The sequence below is a fragment of the Castanea sativa genome, chromosome 4 (genome assembly GCF_040712315.1).
Source record: "Castanea sativa cultivar Marrone di Chiusa Pesio chromosome 4, ASM4071231v1".
Lineage (NCBI taxonomy): Eukaryota > Viridiplantae > Streptophyta > Magnoliopsida > Fagales > Fagaceae > Castanea > Castanea sativa.
Window position 1 is genome coordinate 36,328,291 of NC_134016.1, and position 20,044 is coordinate 36,348,334.

Genomic DNA, 20,044 nt, shown 5'->3' on the forward strand with positions numbered 1-20,044 from the left:
TGCCTATCTCTGCCAAACTATCTTGTTATTGGCTTTCCCTTGCACTTTTCTATAGTTTTAAATCTCAAGACTCAAGAGTAGTGGGGGAACTAGGATTTTAAGGGGAAAGATTAAAAAATAATGTTCAAGAAAAATTAATTCAGAAAGGTTTAACTATTATAAGTAAATAAATAATAATAAAAATCATTAATTGTCATGTAAAATAATTAATGTACATGTTTACTATATTTATATTAAAAAAATATTCTTAAGCAAGGATTTGTGAGGAGATTTGAAAAAGATTTAGATGAAAGTATTTGAATTAAAAATTTTGGATTTCAGTTGTAGTCCAAGCAATTTGAATAAAATATGAAAACTGAAAGGTACAAATTTATGTTTAATAAAATTTATGGATATATTCAAATTTCATTAGTATATGAATTTGAAAATTATTGGGTGTAAGATTTATTTTTAAGGCACAACACAAATGTATTTGTCAGAACAAAATCCTCAAATGGAAAATCCATCGTGTACTAGTAAAATTAACATTACAATTTGGAATTGGTAATTATTTTTTAAATCCATTGATTTAATCCTTATAAGTTGTATCCAGATGTGACCCAAAGAAGTAAAATTTTATTTTCATATATAAAAATAATATCTATGTGTGTGTGTATATATATATATATATATATATATAAATGAAAGATATAATAATTATACGTTACCCACATGTGATTTGGGCTGATTACACTTTAATCACCCATGATTTAGAATATATCATTTTACCTCGAAAAAACTCTATCACGCAGTTGTCAGTTGTTATCCATTTTTGAGTCCACCATAGCTTCTAAAGAAGCTTCTTTTTAGTGCATTTGCACACTAGACATGATATGAAGCGAACATGAGTCCAAAAAAAATTGAACACATACCTACGTTGTGTCATGGCAAGTGCCGCGAATACACTAGACAGAAGCTGTATCTGTTTTTGAAAGGCTATCACTTCTCTTTCCTTTCTTTTCCTCCTTTCACTTCAATCACTTTGCCTCTAATCGTTCCCTCTCATTGTTATTCAACCCTCTCTTTTCTCTCTTCTTCTTTTCCTTCTTCATCTTTCTCTCTTTCAAACTCATTGGTGGTTGCTTGTGGTTTTATGGTGATTTGGGTGAGATGGGTCTTGGATTTAATTTGTTCCAATTCAACTTTTGGATAAGCCTCTCTCTTTTAATGATAAGGTTAGTATTAATTGAATTCTGATCTAGCTGTTGCAGATGGATATGGAGTCAAGAATTTTGATCCAATCCAACGACCTCTTTCAAAAGACATTCCCAATCTTATTTCTAAAGATTCTATTGCACTTACTGAGGTATGTTCTGATAGGGATAAGTTGAATTTGAATTTTCTTCAGGATAGCCGTATATACCTTTTGAGGTCAGTGATAAGGATAAGCATTATTTAGATAATGATAAACTAGTCTTTTGAAATTTTGGGGGATGTTAATATGGAGATAGTGCAATTAACAAAGGCAAGCAATCCTCATATTTTCCCTCCAATGGGGTTGGTATCAAACCCCCTTCTCATCCATGAAAATTCTAAGTCTAAACTACGGTGGGCTTGGGATCCCAAAGGTAGTTCAAGAACTTTGTTGTTCGATGAGAGAAAAAGGTCCCTTAGTTTTGTTTCTCTATGAAGCTCAACTTGGTATTCATGGTTTTGTAAATTTGAAGAAGAAATTGGGTTTGACACAAGGCATTGAAGTCCCACGTAAACTAAGTCTGGTCTTTGTCCCCTCCTAAACCAAATTATGTAATTACTTGTTATGGGAATGTTCTTACCACAAGCTGTCTGGCTTAAGGCTTCATTTTGGAACACATTCAGGTTGACTATATATAATTGGTTTATGGAAGTCATAGATTCTACCCCCTCAAGAATTATTGCCGAATTAGTGGATCTTTTGAACCCAAATAGGATCTGTTTCATTATAAGTGGTTTGGATTCATGAGGAAATAAAACAGTAGGTATAGAGGTAGGTCATGGTTATGATGTGTAACAGAATTAACCTTAGGTAGATAAAATGATACTTTTCAAATCACATGTAATTAATTAAACTAGCTCCAAATCACAAGTAATAAATTTTGATGTTTAAGATGATCTTATACAAACTTAATTAGTTAATAAATAATTATTAATGACCATCATGGATAATATTTTTATGATAATAAATCTCTTGAACATTAAAAAATATTTATTTTGAATTAACACTAAATAATTAATGTAAGGACTAAAATGGACCCTCAGCCCACAAGAAATGAGTGGTGGCCCAATAAGCCCACAACAATAGATTTGTTAGAAAGTGGATTTTACAAGTGAAGACCTAATGGAGCAAGTGTTTGCCACAGTAGATTAAACTAGCATTAAACTGATTGAGAAGTAGAACTTGAAGAGAAAAGTATTCATCGATCAATTCTGAGGAAGGTTTGTTCTTAGATATATTCCAACTTTTTTCAAATACACAAATATTCTAGGTACACAGAGTTCTTTTCCTTTCCTCTCTCCTAGATCAGATACCCACTCTTTCATGAAGCCTATTATCGAAGATAAGCGTATAAGGAATCCCAAACCGGATAACAATATTCTTCCAAACAAACTTCTTCACGTTGACATCTCTGATGTTAAACAATGGCTCAGCTTCGACCCATTTTGTGAAGTAGTTAGTCCCAACAAGAAGCCACCTTCGGTTTTCCATAGCCCTAGGAAATGGCCTTACAATATCTAAGACCCACTGTGCAAATGGCCACGGACTAGACAAAGGGTTGAGCACACTCCCAGGTTATTGAATGTTTGGAGTAAATCTTTGGCACTGATCACACTTTTTAACATATTCTTGCGCTTCTTTTCGCATGCTGGGTCACCAATAACCCTAAGTGAGAGCTCTGTGCAATAATGATCTGCCCCCTGTATGACTTCCACATATCCCTCCATGCAATTCCTCCAAAAGTGGCTCCACTTTCTTGGGATGGACACAAAGCAAGTATCGCCTTGAGAAAGAGTGTTTATGCAACTTTTATTCCTTGGACAACCAGAAGCGAGGGGCTTTCCTCTGTATCTTTTCTGCCTCCCCACTCTCGAGAGGTAATACGCCGTTTTTCAAAAATAGAATTATAGGATCAATCCAGCTGGGTCCGACCTTGATCTGGAGTACCCCGACCTTCGTCACCTCCTCTTCGGCGGGCTTATTCAGATCTTCAACGAGGATGACTCCAGGAAGGTCTTGTCCAGAAGAGGTTACCAACGTTGCCAAAGAGTTTACATGTGCATTTCTACTCCTTGAGACTTGCTATATGGAGAAAAACTCAAAAACAGATTGTAGCCGCCGAGCTTTATCCAAATATCCCTGCATCCTTAGGTCCCTAGCCTCTAACTCTCCTTTTACTTGCCCGACAACTAGCCTTGAGTCTGAGAAAACCTTAATAGCCTTTCCACCTATCTTCTTGACCATAGCTACCCCAACCAACAAGGCTTCATACTCTGCCTCATTATTCGTAACTGAGAAGCCCAACCTCAAGGATTTCTCAATAGTGATTCTATCTGGACACATTATCACTACTCCCACTCCAGATCCCTTTTGATTAGCCGCACCATCAACAAATAGCATCCAAGGTGAATGTCCATGAAGAGAAACTGTTGAAACTTGTTCTCCCCCAAACCTTTGCTCCTCAGCCTCAACCACTATTGGAGGCTCAGTAAATTCTACCACCAAATTTGCAAGAACTTGCCCTTTAACTACGATACGAGACACGTACTTTATATCAAATGCTCCCAAAATCGCCCTCCATTTGGCAATTCTTCTAGTATAATCAAACTTACAATGCAATGACTACAAAGGGAGTTGAGTGAGAATTACAACTGTATGTGCTTGGAAATAATGAGGGAGTTTCTGTGTAGCATACACTACAACCAAAATGGCTTTCTCCAAGAGCAGGTAACGAACTTTAGCTTCTTGTAGTGATTTGCTCACATAATAGACTGGCCTTTGAACCCCATTTTCCATCCTTACTAAAACCAAACTGACTGCATGAGAAGCCACAATAATGTAGGCGAAAAGGACTTCTTCCTTCTCGAGTCTAAACATAATGGGGGGCTGAGAAAGGTATTCCTTCAGTTGTTGGAAGGCAAGGGCACACTCTTCATTCCATTCAAACCCTTTCCACTTGTGCAAGAGCTAGAAAAATGGTCTACATCTTTCTGCTAATCGAGAGATGAATCTATTCAAGGCTACAATCATTCCAGTCAACTTCTGCACCTCTTTGGGATTCCGAGGAGGTTGTAAATCATTGATTGCTTTAATCTGATCAAGATTATATTCAATTCCACGATGGGTGACCATGTAACCCAAAAACTTACCAGAATCAACACTAAAAGAACACTTGGAAGTATTGAGACTCAACTTATATCTCCTCAGCACCTCACATACACTTTCAAGGTCATTCAAGTGCTCAGCCACCACTTTGCTCTTCACGAACATATCGTCAATATAACTTCGACATTTTTTCCAAGCTGAGATTCAAACATTCTAGTCATCATTTGCTAGTAGGTAAACCCAACATTCTTCAATCCAAAAGGCATTACTCGGTAGTGGTAATTCCCAGTGGGCGTCACAAAAGTTGTCTTCTCTTGATCAATTGAGGCTAAGGATATTTAATGATATCCCTAGAATGCATCAGAAAACTCATCCGAGGATGACCAACCATAGCGTCCACCAATTAGTCTATCCAAGGAATTGGGAAAGGATCCTTGGGGCAAGCTTTATTCAAATCAGTAAAATTTACGCAAACTTTCCAATTCCCTGATTTCTTCTTCACCACAACGGTATTGGCCAACCACTTTGGATAAAAAAAAAAACTTCCTTAATTGCCCGTGCACATTTAAGCTTCATCACTTCCTCCTTAATAACCTTAGCATGTTCTTTAGAGGAGTGTCGAGGTGGTTGCTTCTTCGGGGTAATGGTCAAGTTAACATTTAAATGATGACAAATGAGATTTGGATCCACCCCGGGAGCTTCATAGGCACTTTAAGCAAAACCATCTACATTCCTTCTAAGGAAAGCTAGCAATTCCTCCTTCTCCTGAGGAAGCAATAGGACTCCAATTTGGAAGTACCTCTCTAAATCAGTATTGATAGTCACCTTCTTTAACTCCTCGAACTTTGCCCCTTCATCTGCAACGTCCAAGGACACTTCTACCTCCATTAATTGCTACAAGGGTTTATTAGGAAATCTTTAGGATTCGTCCTCGAACTGGTGTTTGATAGCAGCAACCAAGCACTGCCTTGCCATGGCCTGACTTCCAACCAACTTTTCAACACAGTCCTCAGAAGGGAACTTTACCTTCAAATGTAGAGTTGAAAACACGGCTTCCATGGCATGAAGCTACGGTCTTGCCAAGATGGTAGTATAAGGTGAATAAGCATCCACCACAATGAATTTACCTCTACTACTCTTGACCCGACTTGAACAGGCAATCTAATCATGCCCCTTGGGATAACAGTCTTTCCATCAAACCCCACCAGAAGGGAATCATAACTAACTAGATCCTTGGGCTTCAGCTTAAGTCCCTTGTACAGATCTGGATACATAATCTCTGCACCACTACCTTGATCTACCAGGTTCCTCCTCACATCATAACCTCATATATGAAGGGTAACCACTAAAGCATTATCATGTGACTGATAAGTTCCAACTTTATCTTCGTCAGAGAAGCTCAAAGCGGGTCGGGTTTTGATCTTCCCTTGTTTTGGTTCAGGGCGCAGATCCTCAGCATGTGAACTTGATACAGACATGACCTCGGACAAATACATGCCAATCCTACCCGGGGCCACCAGGATTACATTGATTGTTCCCAAAGATGGTCTTAAGGGATTCTCTCACTTCTATACTGATCTAGCTTGACTTCCATGCACAAATGGTTGGTACATAAACTTCTTCAGCTTTCTAACCTTGACCAACTGCTTAAGATAATCTCGCAGATGATACTAGCAGTAAAGACCTTGGTTGCACTTAGTAAGGTCTTCACCCATCTTGTTTGGCCACTAATTGATGCATGCTCCGCACAGGCTTCCTGGTCGAGGATTTCCTCAAATCATGCTCAATAGGGAGACCAACTTTAAATGTCCTTATAACCACATCTTCGAAATCTCCATCTATCTCATTAAACATTTCCCAATAAATGTTAGAGTAAGTCTTCAGAGTTTCACCCTCTCTCATTGCCATTGACAGCAAGGAATCTAGTGGACAAGGAACCCTACTACATATAACAAATCGAGCCCCAAAGACTCTGGTAAGTTCTTGAAAGGAGCTAATAGAGCCCTCCTCCAACCCATCAAACCATCTTATTGCCACAGGTCCCAAGCTAGACAGAAATACTTTGCACATCAGGTTCTTATTCCTCGAATAAACAGCAATCCTCTGATTAAAATGGCTGACATGTTCTACCGAGTCTGTCCTACCGTTGTACATGGTAAAAGTAGGTTGTGTGAATCAACGAGGAAGTTTTGCCTTGTCAATCCTTCGTGTAAACGGTGACTTTGAGATTTGGTGCAAGGCTCTACTTATCACATCATTTCCCAAGCCCCTATGCGCTGGACTTCTACTCCTTTGCCTATGATGACGTTCCTCCCTATAATAGAAAGATTCACTAAGAGGAGTTCTTGATTTTGGTCTATAACTGTCATCATCGCCAGACTCGGATCTTAAGCTTGGAGGGGACTTCTTCCTTTGCTTGCGATGTAGCTTTCTACGTAAATGATCAATCTCCAATTGCAAGTTTCCAGTCTCTTCCCCATCTGAGACATGGCTCCCAGTTCTAGAGTAACTCCTGCTGGTGTAAGTCGTATGCACACTTACTTCACGATCGCTCCTTCGTTCCAAGTTAAGAAATTGGTCCTAATGTTGAGATCCCACAGACTCTTCTCGATTTGGCCATGAACCTACCATGACTAAACTGGATCACAAGTGCTTACCTATTTTCCACAGACGATGCCAAGTGTAAGGACTGAAATGGAGCCTCTGCCCACAAGAAATGAATGGTGGCCCAATAAGCCCACAACAATAGATTTGTTAGAGAATGGATTTTATAGGTGAAGACCTAATGGACCAAGTGACTAAACAGGATCATGAGTGCTTACCTATTTCCCACAGACGGTGCCAAGTGTAAGGACTGAAATGGAGCCTCTGCCCACAAGAAATGAATGGTGGCCCAATAAGCCCACAACAATAGATTTGTTAGAGAATGGATTTTATAGGTGAAGACCTAATGGATCAAGTGTGTGCCACAGTAGATTAAACTAGCGTTAAAATGATTGAGAAGTAAAACTTGAAGAGAAAAGTATTCCTCGGTCAATTTTAAGGAAGTTTGTTCTTAGATATATTCCAACTTTTTCCAAATACACAAATGTTCTAAGTACATAGAGTTCTTTTCCTTTCCTCTCTCCTAGATCAGATACCTACTCTTTCATGGAGACCCCCCCTCATATATAGTCTCCTTTTTTCTTTTATCCCAACCTTCCACTTGTTGATTATATAAATCATCTTTTGGATGCTTGTCCCATCAGAACTCTCCTAGAAGCTTTGGATGTAGCTGTAAGACTAAATATCCTTGTTCTAGCGTCATTTCCACATAAATGCGGCTAGGAGAGTAGGTATAGAATATTTAATGTAGTGGTAGCAGCCTTCTACTCAAATATTTCCTAGTTCACTGTAAGACCTCTCTCTCTGATGCTCACTTTCCAAAGCGTGGTTGCTTCCTACATGGCAAATGCTGGGTGGTTGGGCTCCAGACTCTCACGTCGCCTTTCGAGGAGGTTTGGCTCCTCGGGAAACGTCACTTGCTCATTGTTATCAGCCCTTGTCTTCGGCCCATTGACCCAAATTCTCTTCTTACTGCTTGACCATCCTCGAGCATCTTGGCATCCTTAGGCATGGCCCACGGCCCAGTACTCCCATTCAATTCTTTTATCCCCACAATTAGTTTAAGGAAAAAAGTGAAAAAATTGAATTGAAATGAAATCTCACATTAATAACTCTTGGGAACAAATGTGAAAATTGACAATTTTCCAATCTAAAAGAAGTAAATTGAAATTCTCACAATTCATGAAATTGATATGTTTAGGAGAATTATAATTGTAAAAATATTTTGTCAAGCTGACTCAAACATTTAAATTTTCAGGAATTCTCATAAATTGACAATTCTTTATGTGATTCATTTATTTGTGTAGCATTACAAAAGGCAAAAACTAAAACCTGTTCCTAAACAAACCCCCCAACCCCGGCCCAAAAAAAAAAGAGAGTCACTATACCCTTATAATAGCTATGTAGCCTATTTAAATAATATCATAAGAGCAAGACTTAGGTACAATAAGTATTGTTCCTTAAGTTTTCCTTTTAAAATTCTGCCACATAGATTTTTTCATATGCAATAGAAATGTATTTTTTAGTTAAGTAGTCATATGGCTGAATTTAATTTTAAAAAAAGAACTTAAGGAACAACACTTAATGTAATGTACCTAAATTTTGTCCGTATCATAATATAAACTCATTAGTCCATTACTGCAAACATAAATTATATACGCACGCGTTCTTTGCAAAAAGAGAATAGAAATAGATTCTGTGTATTTGAAATTGAAATACAAATCCTTCACAAAAATCTAAACGGGTTGAGAAGAAACAATTTATAGTTGCTGCCTGTAACTTCGAAAAGTAAATCTGTTTATATTAATTTGTTGGCCACATATAACATAAAAATTCGAACAAATTTTGCATTTTTATCTTACAATCAATCACCAGTATTAATGCTCCTTTCCATCCTAACATTAAAAACATTTTCTTTCTTTATGTTAGTCTACTTGGTCCAACATGACAAATTTACAGAGCAACTGGTCCTATTGAACAAATTAGAGATTGTCTTCTTTCATCAATTGGAATGGATAATCAATTTTTTTGCCACCAAACGAATGCCTGCATTCTGCTGATAGTCATATGGATCTATTGAAAAGAATGCATCCACAAAGGAACCAGGAGTAAACAAGGGATCAAGCTCTGCAGGATCATATTTACTGAACACGAGCTTTTGCACGCTGCCTGAATCTTTTTGATATATCTCTGTTCCGTATGGATTATCTCCAGATATGGTATTTGGTATGCTGTTGTTACAAAACAATTACATATCTCATCAGGTGACTTCAATTATGGAGAACTAGATGACATTTACATTAATGCTTAATGCGCTTGCATATTAGACAAACAAGAAAAAGAAGAATAAAAAAAAAAAACAAAATTCTATGACCATAATTATATAATTTAAGCAGCAGTTGCAAGTTGAAACTGCTAAATCCCAAAATATCTTCATGCCTCAATTTCAAGGTAACCAATTAAGTAAAACATCTATATAAATGAATATGATTCAAACTCAATGAGGGGTAAAAATATTAATAATGGTTTCACTTTCATCCATGAAAGAGAAATTAAAACAAACTTAACTAAAATCCGATTTATTAACAAGAATGTAGGACTGAGCATGCAAGATTTTTTAGGCTGTGATGTATTAATCAAGAAATATTTTTATGGAGAAAGGTATATCAGGACTCTCCTATTCCTACTATGGTAGAATTCAATGTGCGGGAAAAAGTCAATAACATCTTTTAGGCTGCAATTTAAACTTTCTTTAATACGGCTTAAATTGAGGCATTTATTTTTTCCACTAATCACAAGAGAGAGAGAGAGAGAGAGAGAGAGAGGGCAAAATAATAGGAGCAAACTTACTGCAGCCTCACTGTAGGGTAGTTGACAAAGCCATTTTTCCTAATCACAACAGGCCTCCATTCAGAGTTGCTACCTGAATCCAAGGACAACTTCTGTGCAATACCATCACATGCATCGAGAACCTTACATAAACTCTGTGGGGCATTAGCCACAAAGTTCAACCGAGGCCGACCAGCATGATCAAGAAATTTTGTACTTATTCCAAACCGCACTTTCAAACGACTACAACTAAGCCGCAAAATGAAACCTTCATGCAATAATTGTATTCTTTGACTCCCACGAAAAAATGTAACAAATGATGCGCTGATAGAAGAAATAAGAACTTCATCAGGCTCTAAAAACCCTGCAGAGTCACTGCTACCATCGGAGACAGCAGCTGAAGGAGACATCTCGGAAGACTCTGTGGAAGACATCTCAAACGTCTCTTCCATTTCACTGCTAAGCTGGCCCATGTTAAAAGGATCCCGTTGAGCTATATTAGGTTCAACCTCCTCTGCTGTGATGCGTGTCAGAAGAGATAAAATTGGATGTTTTTCCTCTGGCTCTTGATTTGTAGGAGGCAGCATTGGATCATCATTTAACTTCAAACTTGATGGGGGAGTACTTATTTTTAGACCCACCCCCTCTGGAGGTGATTTTGCATTACTACGACTCCTTGTCGTAGCATTTGGGGAAACCCAACTGTTTGCTGTGAATATATCTGGAAGGCTTGACTCCTGCATGTTCACAGATTTTTGTCAATATCAAACCTTATAAAACATGCATTTTTCTACCAGCCACTCTACTCAGCCTCTGTCAAAGTCACCAGGAAGGACATAATATACGTCCATCCAATCAATCAGGGATGGACTGTCTGAGCCAAAAGTAAATGTCTAAAAGATAAGACCTACTAATTGGAAATTCAAATAAACATATATACTAAAGAATTAAAGTAAGGTTACATCGAAGAGTGCATGGCACTCCACTAATTCTTCCTAGTGAGGCCTACTCATTTCAGGATTTATGCAGTCAAAATGTGTTCATAAGAGAGGCATGGATGGTTCAGAAGTTTAAAGAGCCAAAAGCAAGCTCAGAGAGAGAGAGAGAGAGGATGATATTTTGTAGCAATTTAGAACAAAATGGGAACCAAATTAACTCAACTAACAAATAAAGAATGATCTGAGTTAACAATTGCAGTAAAGCACTGGCTGAAAACAGAATTAGCCATGAAGTGGAATAAATTAATAATGTACTCCTGCTGGGCATCATTAGGATTGTTTACTGTCACCAGACTTGAGGAAAGCATGTCTAACTTCTAATGGCATGCAGTATTCAGATGACTAGTGTTCTCATGGTACAAGAAAATTACCCAAGACATTTAAAATAGCATGGGTCAAATCTTTATAGACAAACCAAGGTACTTTAATTATATAATTCATGAGAAATCTATTACGCATATCACTCATAGATAAGTACATTTTATAGCTTTCAGAATTATAAAATTACCAAGAACAAAACAGTTGCACAATACTTGACAACTTCAAGATTCATCCGAACATCATCCAAGCTCCTGAAGAATACATCACCAAAAAGATTAGGTTTGACGAAAAAAATATTACAAGGTTAATATAGAGAAAGTGTCTCCTCTTAGGTTTGCACAATTACCTGTGCGTCTGCTGCCCAAGCCCAAAATAAGTTGCAAGAGTGGCCATCTAAAGTGCAAAATATGAGCATATCAATATTTCAAATTTTCCAATCAGTCAAAACCTATAATACAACAACTACCCTCAAGCTTTCACATGACTTGAAAATCCATCTGATCGTGTATAAACAATAGTAATAAATGAACTAAGGAAACTCATATTAAGATATTGATAAAGCTAAGAAAGCTGAGAGAAATGTTGGTATACACCTCCCCAGGTGCACCAACTCCAAACATATGAAATTGTCATCATATAAAGTCTCCTGACTTGTCACACAAGAAATTAAATAAGGATATCCTTAAATGCCTCTAATAATATAGTAACTAACAAGTTGTAAGGCTTTAATCCCAAAATTTTTTGGGGTTGGCTACGAATCCTCAACAACAACAGATTTTAAGGCCTACATGATAAAAAAATAATTACCGGGTATTAAAACTGCATATAATAAGATGAAAAAGATTGGTGAGAATAATTATTTTCTTTTGTAAATAAAGGATAATATCCTAAAGCCAATCAACAAGTTGATATCCAACTTTAAGCATCTTCCAAAACAACATAAAACCATAAAGAGGGGATATCAAATTTGGTGATCACCCCTTTATGGAAACATCATATAGCTCAAGCCTCTATACAGATACATCATAAAGCAGAAAAACACACATCCAAAAATGCTTTCTAATTTTTAATTAAAAGAATTTCTTTTTCCACTAACCAATTTTTTCCTAATTGCTACACCTACTCTGCAGTTCTTTAATTCTTTTGATACTATTATAATTCATAAATCTTTTTTTTTTTTTTGCTTATTTCTTGCGCTTAGAAAAATCTTTGAAGATTGAGAACTAATGCTAATATTTATAAGATGTCGCTTTTTCATCAATTTCAGCAAGAATAGAGAGATTGATACCTTCATGTCACCAGCTCTCCTTCCAAATTTCTGCGTCAACAATTGCAATGAATCAATGGTACCCTTAGGCTCGGGTGCGGGCTTACCAATCTCCGCAAATGCCTCTCTTATCCTTGCACAATCGAATCTTATTATATTATGACCTGCCCAAATCCGTCCTATACACACAAAAAATCATATTAAAAAAATAATAATAATAAAAATATGCAACAAACAAAGCAAATAAAGAAGGCTAAAAGCACCATGTTTTTCTTCTTTTCCATAAAAGCAAACATATTTGGATCCAAAACTAACATTTTCACAATTCACAACCACATTAAAAATAAATTTTAAATTAAAAAAAAAAAAAAAACCATCCAAGTAAGCCTAATAAACTTCATTAGCATACTCGAGGAAAGAAATATTTTCTCCCTCTGTTTGGTTGATGAGAAAATGCCGGAAAGGAAAATAATTACATATATCTACCCAAATTGAACTACTTTGAACTAGTTAATTTATCGAAAAGACACAATCCAACAAAAATCCTTCATAAATTTCTACAGTTTCCTCGCATTTCTCACCAACCCAACAAAAAGCTAGCTCCACCTCAGTCTACCATATGACATCCAAAAAGTAAAATTAGAATTCAAAATTTTCAGAGCAACCAAACAAAGACCAAGAGAAAGAGAGAGAGAGATAGAGACCGTGGAGGAGGTCGTAAACGCGATCGGAGATTTGGAGGAAGGTAGGGGCGGAAACGACGGCGTCGGGAGTGATACCATTGCAGCGTACGGACAAGGTGGAGATGAGAGAGAGATCGGCCGGTTTGATCAAGGTGGAGTAGCTCTGGAGCTCGACGAGCTTTCTAGGGCAAACCAGGATGGCTCCGAATTCCAACAAGGCGAACCGTTGGCCGGGTCGGGTCGGGACCGTGGTCTCCACGTCGAAGAATGCGATTTCGGATCTTTCTTCACTGCTACTCGAATTCATTGCTTTGCTTTGCTTTGCTTTTTGTGTTTTTGAATTGTACTGTTGTGTGTATGTATGTATGTATGTATAGGATTCGATTTCAAGAAGAGAGAAAGAGAGAAGGAGAGGGTTTTGATTGAAGCTTGTGAACGTTGAGAAAGAGTGTTGAGGAATCAAAAGATATAGGCGCCAAGCCTTATTGTTCTTCTTCTTACTATATAAGAATTCTGTGGATTGGGTTGCTTCTTGTGGTGGTTTTTCTTCTCTTCTGATACCCTTTTCATTTTGGGCCTTCTGGGCCTCCCTTATTTTTATTTTTTAGAAAGATAAAAAAAAAATAATAATAATAAAAAGGTATTTTATTTCGCTTAAAAGATAAAAAGATAAAATAAGATATTTTATTTCTATCAGTTGGATTTAGATACTTTTACTTTTGTCTTTTTCTTTTGTTGTTTGCTTGCTTGAGAAGATTCAACGATGGAGCGACTTTTGTTGGCGGGAATTCATGAGGACATTATGAAAGCAATAAATGGAGGATGTGTATATTGCATCTGATGCTCTGTAATTTCTTCCAGAAAGATGCTTAAAGATGCTCTGGTTAATTTGGTAGAAAAGTTTGAATTGAGTTGTTTGTAAATTTTTGAAAGACGTGTGAGTAAAAATATGTGTGAAAATATGTGTAAAGTAGTTTAAAATTTGATAAAATGAGTTTGAACTACTCTACCAAATAGACCCTTAATTAATTCCGCGATCAGTTTATCTAATAAGTAATTATCACTCTTGCAAAGGTTTATATAAGTTCATGAGGTTAACACTTATAAAAAAAATAAAAATAAAATCACGAGGGTAACAATCATTCAAAAGGATGCCACTCGAGTTAATTGCATCTTTTTAAGTTTACCTTAAAGCTTCAAAATTTTGTAATTATTTCATTTCATAAAAAAAAAAATTGTAATTATTACTCTAATTTGAGAATAATTTAGGATATTCACCTACCATCCAATTTAGGGTCTAAAATATTTATACAGAACTATGCATTATAAACATTTTTTTTTCATATAGTTTATAATGGATAGTTGCCCATCCCATGAGTTTAGGACTCAAACTCACCCCATAAAGGACACCATATGTGCCAATCAACAAAAAGGTCTTTGGGGGTACTATTCTTTTCTTCTACTTCTTCTTCTTCATCATCATTTTTTTATTGAAAGGCCAAGCAAATTTCAATATATAAATACAATAATACAATAGATATGGATACTTCAAATTGTATTTCTTCACTTTTTTTTCTTTTTTTTTTAAAGTGGCATTTGGTACTATTCAATATAGCATGTTGAATAAGTGTGGGTTCTATGGTAAAATCTCTAATGGTTGAATAAAAGATTTGGAGTTCAATAAAGTGTTATTATCAAAAGCGGACACTATAGGTTGAAATTCTCTCTAAAAAAAAACATGTTGGATATATATATATATATATATATATATATATATATATATTTTTTTTTTTTTTTTGTTTTGAGAAACAACATGTTAGATAATAGATGGCATTCAATGATTTTTCTTTCTTTTATTTTTTTAAGAAGATAAGTAGGCGTTTAATAAATTATATAGCTCAACACCACAGCCACCCTTGTTTTGCTTTGCCAGAAGAGCCAAATTAAAGACACGAATATTATTTCATTCCATATATGTTGACCTATATAGTTTTGCTTAGGGCAATTGCGTTAGGTTTTTCATTCCTATAACCATTAATTCTCTACTCAAAGATGGGTTTGGTGTCAGTCGTTCCTATGTATCAGAGGAGGGGTTTGTATCCAATTTTATTTTACAAATTCTATTACAAAGAATTAAAAAACAAATGTTAAGGGCAGAGATACCGTGTACAATTCGAAAAACCAAGTGAAGAAGTTAAATTGGAGATGTACACTAGGTATCTCATTCCTTGCCGTTATGTACAACCAAAGCCTCAATTACCATTTTACAAGCAATACCTAATCTGCTAAACGTGAATTAAGGGCCTTGCCTTGTCCTATTATCCACGTCTCCTCTTTCGATTCATTCCAAACATTTATTTATTCTTTAATTAGATTCCAGCATTTATTTTTTTTAGAAAAAAAAAAATACGTCCACTCTCGATGATATTGATAGCTCTTTATCATCAGACTAAAACTCCAATCAATTTATGGTGTAAATGGAAATTGAACCTCAAATTTCTTATTCAACCATCAAAGACTTTACCAATTGAGCTAACTGAAACTCACAGATTTCAACAATTAATTGTGAATGATTTTTTTTTTTAACTAAGCCAATTATGAATAAGTTTAACTTATTTTTATTCCAAATTAATACCGTATGACTTTTTGGATAAATACTCACTAACTTCTTTAGGAGCATCTACCAATGATAAGAATAAATTGAAATTTTTTTTTATTTTTTATTTTTTATGTTCTACACAACACTTCAAAAATTCTTGCATCATTTAGGTGGCGTTTGGTACGAGAAAATCTACATTACTCTTGGCATCCAGATTACTAGAAATGTAATGCCTTACAATTTGGGTGCCTAAGAATGTAACTATTCATATGTTTGGTTTAATTAAGAATTTAATAAAATTCTTAGGAATGTGAAATTTTAATATTTGGTTTAACTTATTAATTGTGAATGATTTTTTTTTTTTATCTAAGTGAATTTTTTTTTAAGTAAACAGTATTACTTATTAGAATACACACAAAAATAGTAATAATAATATTTTAAACCGGATTTATAATACATTACATAATCAGAGTACAACTACAAAAGGGTCTAACTTTTGTAGTTGTAAACTGAGGTTATAAACAGCTGACACTAAGAATGTGATGCCTTGAAATTTGGGTGCCTAGGAATGTAACTATTCCTATGTTTGGTTTAATTAAGAATCTAATAAAATTCTTAGGAATGTGAGATCATAATATTCTGTTTATTCCTAGTAATCTTAAATGATTTTTTTTTCCATTCTATCATTAGATTTGTAAATCCAATATCAAGTCTTAAAAAAAAAAAAAAAAAAACTCTTCCTCTAAATAAATAATGAAAAGAAAAAGTGAATACCGAGCAACAATGGAGGATTTCCTTCAAACTTTTCTTATCTTCCACATGAAACCTGAATAGAACTTTGTTAATGAATATATCAACAGAGTTGTCTATCTTATTTATGTTGTTTTGGTGAGAAGAGATAAAAGACATGGGAAAAGATATTGATGATTTGTTTGATATTTTATCTCAATGGCTTAAATGATAAGGAAAAATGATTAAAATTGTCAATTTATAAAAAAAATACAATTTCTTTTAAGTTTAGGAATCTGGATACCCACATGTTTTAAAGGGAATCCATATTCCTACAGAAAGGGGGTTGAGGGGTAATCTAGATTCCCTTGACATCTTATTTCTTAATATGATTTGTAACTAAACATAGAAATCTTTAAACATTTCTAGGAATTCTAAATCATTATCCTATACAAAACGCCACATTGGTGCTTTATTTGGAAGAAAGATAAATAAGTGAAGAATAATGAAATAAAAAAATAAAAAAAAAATTTTAAACAGAATAATTCTATAGGCATACAATATTTTACAGCATTTTTATTACAAAAAATTGATGTGACAACAATTTGTAAAAAAAAAATTGCAAAAATAATTTTTACCTTTAGCATTTTTCTTTTTAACATTTCTTCGTACGAGAGACTGAAAATGTCACTCCCTTATTTGAGAGTTATTAGGTAAATGTTAAGTAATCGCATATAACCTCAGGTGTGTACATTGTCACTGTACAGTCCTTTCAATCTTAAAAATAGGGTAATTACAATGTGAAATGACCTCAATCTATATTGATTAGTTAGAAGACTTAAGGATCTCACTGGCTTAGAAAAAGAAATCATCAGACCAATGTTGAATAAATATATCAAGACTCAAGAGCAAGTGTACAGTTTCCGTTAAGAGTGACACATTGACGACCACAAATCTTTTTGAGGACCTTATTATTTTGACAGAGGACCAATGTTGTTGGTTTATGATGCGATAGTTAGTACGTGATGAGTAACATGAGTAATGAATGACAATGCAATGCATGCAATCTGATGACCAAAAACTAGATTAACAAATAAGGTTTGACTGATAATTAGGTTCTTCTTCCTTTTTCTCATTTTTAATATTGAAATGCCGTATTAATTTGGTACTTCATCGTTATGGTCAGAATATCCTAGGATATTGTCTGGGAATTTTGGAACCTAGAAGTATGATCTATGCTCCAACACTGCCTTATCCGATATTCCACGCACAGTCAATGTTGTAGTTACAGGTTGTGTACACGGCAGCTATGGCTTCCATTTTGTATGCTAAAGGCATTTTTATTTGCAACTCTGATCATATAACCCGTCCCACTGGTTGTATATAGACTATAGAGTACTTGGCCCGCCACCGCGTATGAAGGAGAGGAAGGAAAATGGAAAGAAGAACAACCATATTTGACTTTGGTTCTTGATGAGGAGACGGACTTAGTTAGGTAACATGTTGTGTTGTGTGCACGGCTTCTTTTGTGTTTTCAACTTGGTCATGTCTAAGGACCGAGACTAACCTCCTTCTAATGGATTAGATGAAGAACACACATTACCAGAGACATCATAAAAGATAGAATAATAAAAGGAATAATATACTTGATTCTTGTTGAGAGCTGATTTTTTTTTTTTCTGGCCCAATTTCTTTTACTGCCCAAATGTACTGGATCCTGGATCTCTTTTGCGCCATTGATAGATGGATGAGATAAGGGCCTATTTGGGCTGAATGCAAAGGTTTTTGATACCCGATCGTTGGATGTATATTCCAATAATGCTACGTACACACCCAATTTTATAACATATTAATGTGATCAACAAAAAGTAATGGGTTTATTTAAACCCGAGAGAGCAAAAAGTGTCCATCACTTACAGTCAACCACTTCAACATGTTGTGAAATTTGGCTTGTCCCTAAAAGAATTACTGTATATATTCAACAAGTCTGTACTCTGAGTTGGCTCTCAAATGACTTTTGAAAGGTGGAGCACCACCTACAAACGAAAAACCTTCACTATTAACTACAATAGTTAGAAACAAATTTTAATGGCCACAAGCCTTACAAGGTACTATTGGAGTGATCAATTGGACTCTAGGAAGATGAATTTTCAAATTACAAATGTAAACTGTGACAATGAGTTCAGTTCCAGTTTGGCATCACAAGTTTGACATCGAATTGCATATTAGAATGTTCTTGAAAAATTGATCCAGCTAGTTCACTTAGAACTTAGAATAGAGCAAAATAAATTTGTCATTAATTATAAATGTTCAAGGGTTTGTTCTTCATTTTGCGTTTTCTATTTACTGAAACTTATAAAGTATATTTGTACCATTAGACAGAATCACATGCACTAAACTTCTCATACACACCACATTTCATGGTTGAACATTGTTTGGAATCTATATTTGTTTTGGAAGCAGTTCCCGTGAAAGAAGTTGACCTGGATGGAAGAAGATGTCAAGTAAAAGAAGATTTACAAAGCAAAGGGAAGAGAGTATATATGAGAAAGGCTCAGTGAAAGGAATCTTGGAAGAAACTTTAAACACTTAAGAATGCTTCCAACAAAGAAGTCGTATGCGGACTTTGCAACTTTTAACTGAGATGAGGACAGAAACCAGTTAAGTTTGCATTTGAGGAATACCTGAAGCAGAAATGAAGAGATGCACTTAATAAAATCAAAACCTTGAGCAAGTTTAACATCAGATTTTCCATTTTAGTTAGCCACCCAATATCTTCAAATAAATGAATAAATATCATTATTTATACAGGAAATTTGAATGAAGCCCCAGACCATTTACCCGCACTGACTTGTCTCCACATAATGATATAAGAGCATTAAAATATTACATCAATTTCCATATTCACATTCACAAGACAGATAAACAGTTTGCCATATCCATTGCCAAAGACGAAATTAATTATACAAAAATGATAAGAAAAATAATCTTTTTGAAATGCTTGATTGTCTCTGTGCAAATAATGGCTACACATTATTCCACGTCAAAAATAGGCCACCTCACTATTCTTTTAGCCATGTACATAAGAAAATTGACGGAACTAGAAGGACCAATAGAGCTTATTTTTTAAATTTTATATACTAAAATAACTCATTTGTAATATTAGGGACTAAAAGCTCTTAATGAGTGAACTTTAAGAACTAACAGCGTATTTTGGCTTTCTTTTTTAAGACTATTTGCTTAGCATTATAGTCTTGAAACTTTTGGGACACTTTATTCATCTCAATTCTCACTACTCACCAACACCTTAATAGCGATAGGATTCAATGTGAGCAGATATTTTATTTTGGTACATAGTGTGAAAATAATATTGAACGACAAACATATGAAGCACGTAGTCCTTATTCAAAAGCATGAGCACGTGAGAGTCTGAGAGACTTCTTTTAAACCAAACAGAAGAATAAATAGATTTATTGTTTTTTGGGGCCGTCAAAGATATCATATTAGTTTCGTTAGTAAGGTAACATGGTGGCTAGTAATAATTCATTAATAAGAATCACAAAAGAATCACATGAAGCACATTGCCCAGCAATATAAAAACATAAAAGTCTCAATCCAATAGCTATGTAGCCTATTTAGATAATATCATAATATAAACTCATTAATCCATTACTG

General features: G+C 35.2%; 1 protein-coding gene across 1 annotated transcript; it reads right to left on the reverse strand.

Moving 5' to 3' along the window:
* Positions 1 to 8,723: 8,723 nt before the first annotated feature.
* Positions 8,724 to 13,559, reverse strand: LOC142631858 (protein NEN1-like). The gene is made up of 6 exons (XM_075806181.1): positions 13,063 to 13,559; positions 12,380 to 12,537; positions 11,438 to 11,484; positions 11,279 to 11,342; positions 9,794 to 10,509; positions 8,724 to 9,174 (listed from the first exon to the last, which is right to left on the reverse strand). The coding sequence occupies exons 1-6, from the start codon at positions 13,346 to 13,348 to the stop codon at positions 8,946 to 8,948; spliced, it is 1,500 nt and encodes a 499-aa protein (XP_075662296.1). The 5' UTR covers positions 13,349 to 13,559; the 3' UTR covers positions 8,724 to 8,945.
* Positions 13,560 to 20,044: the final 6,485 nt, after the last annotated feature.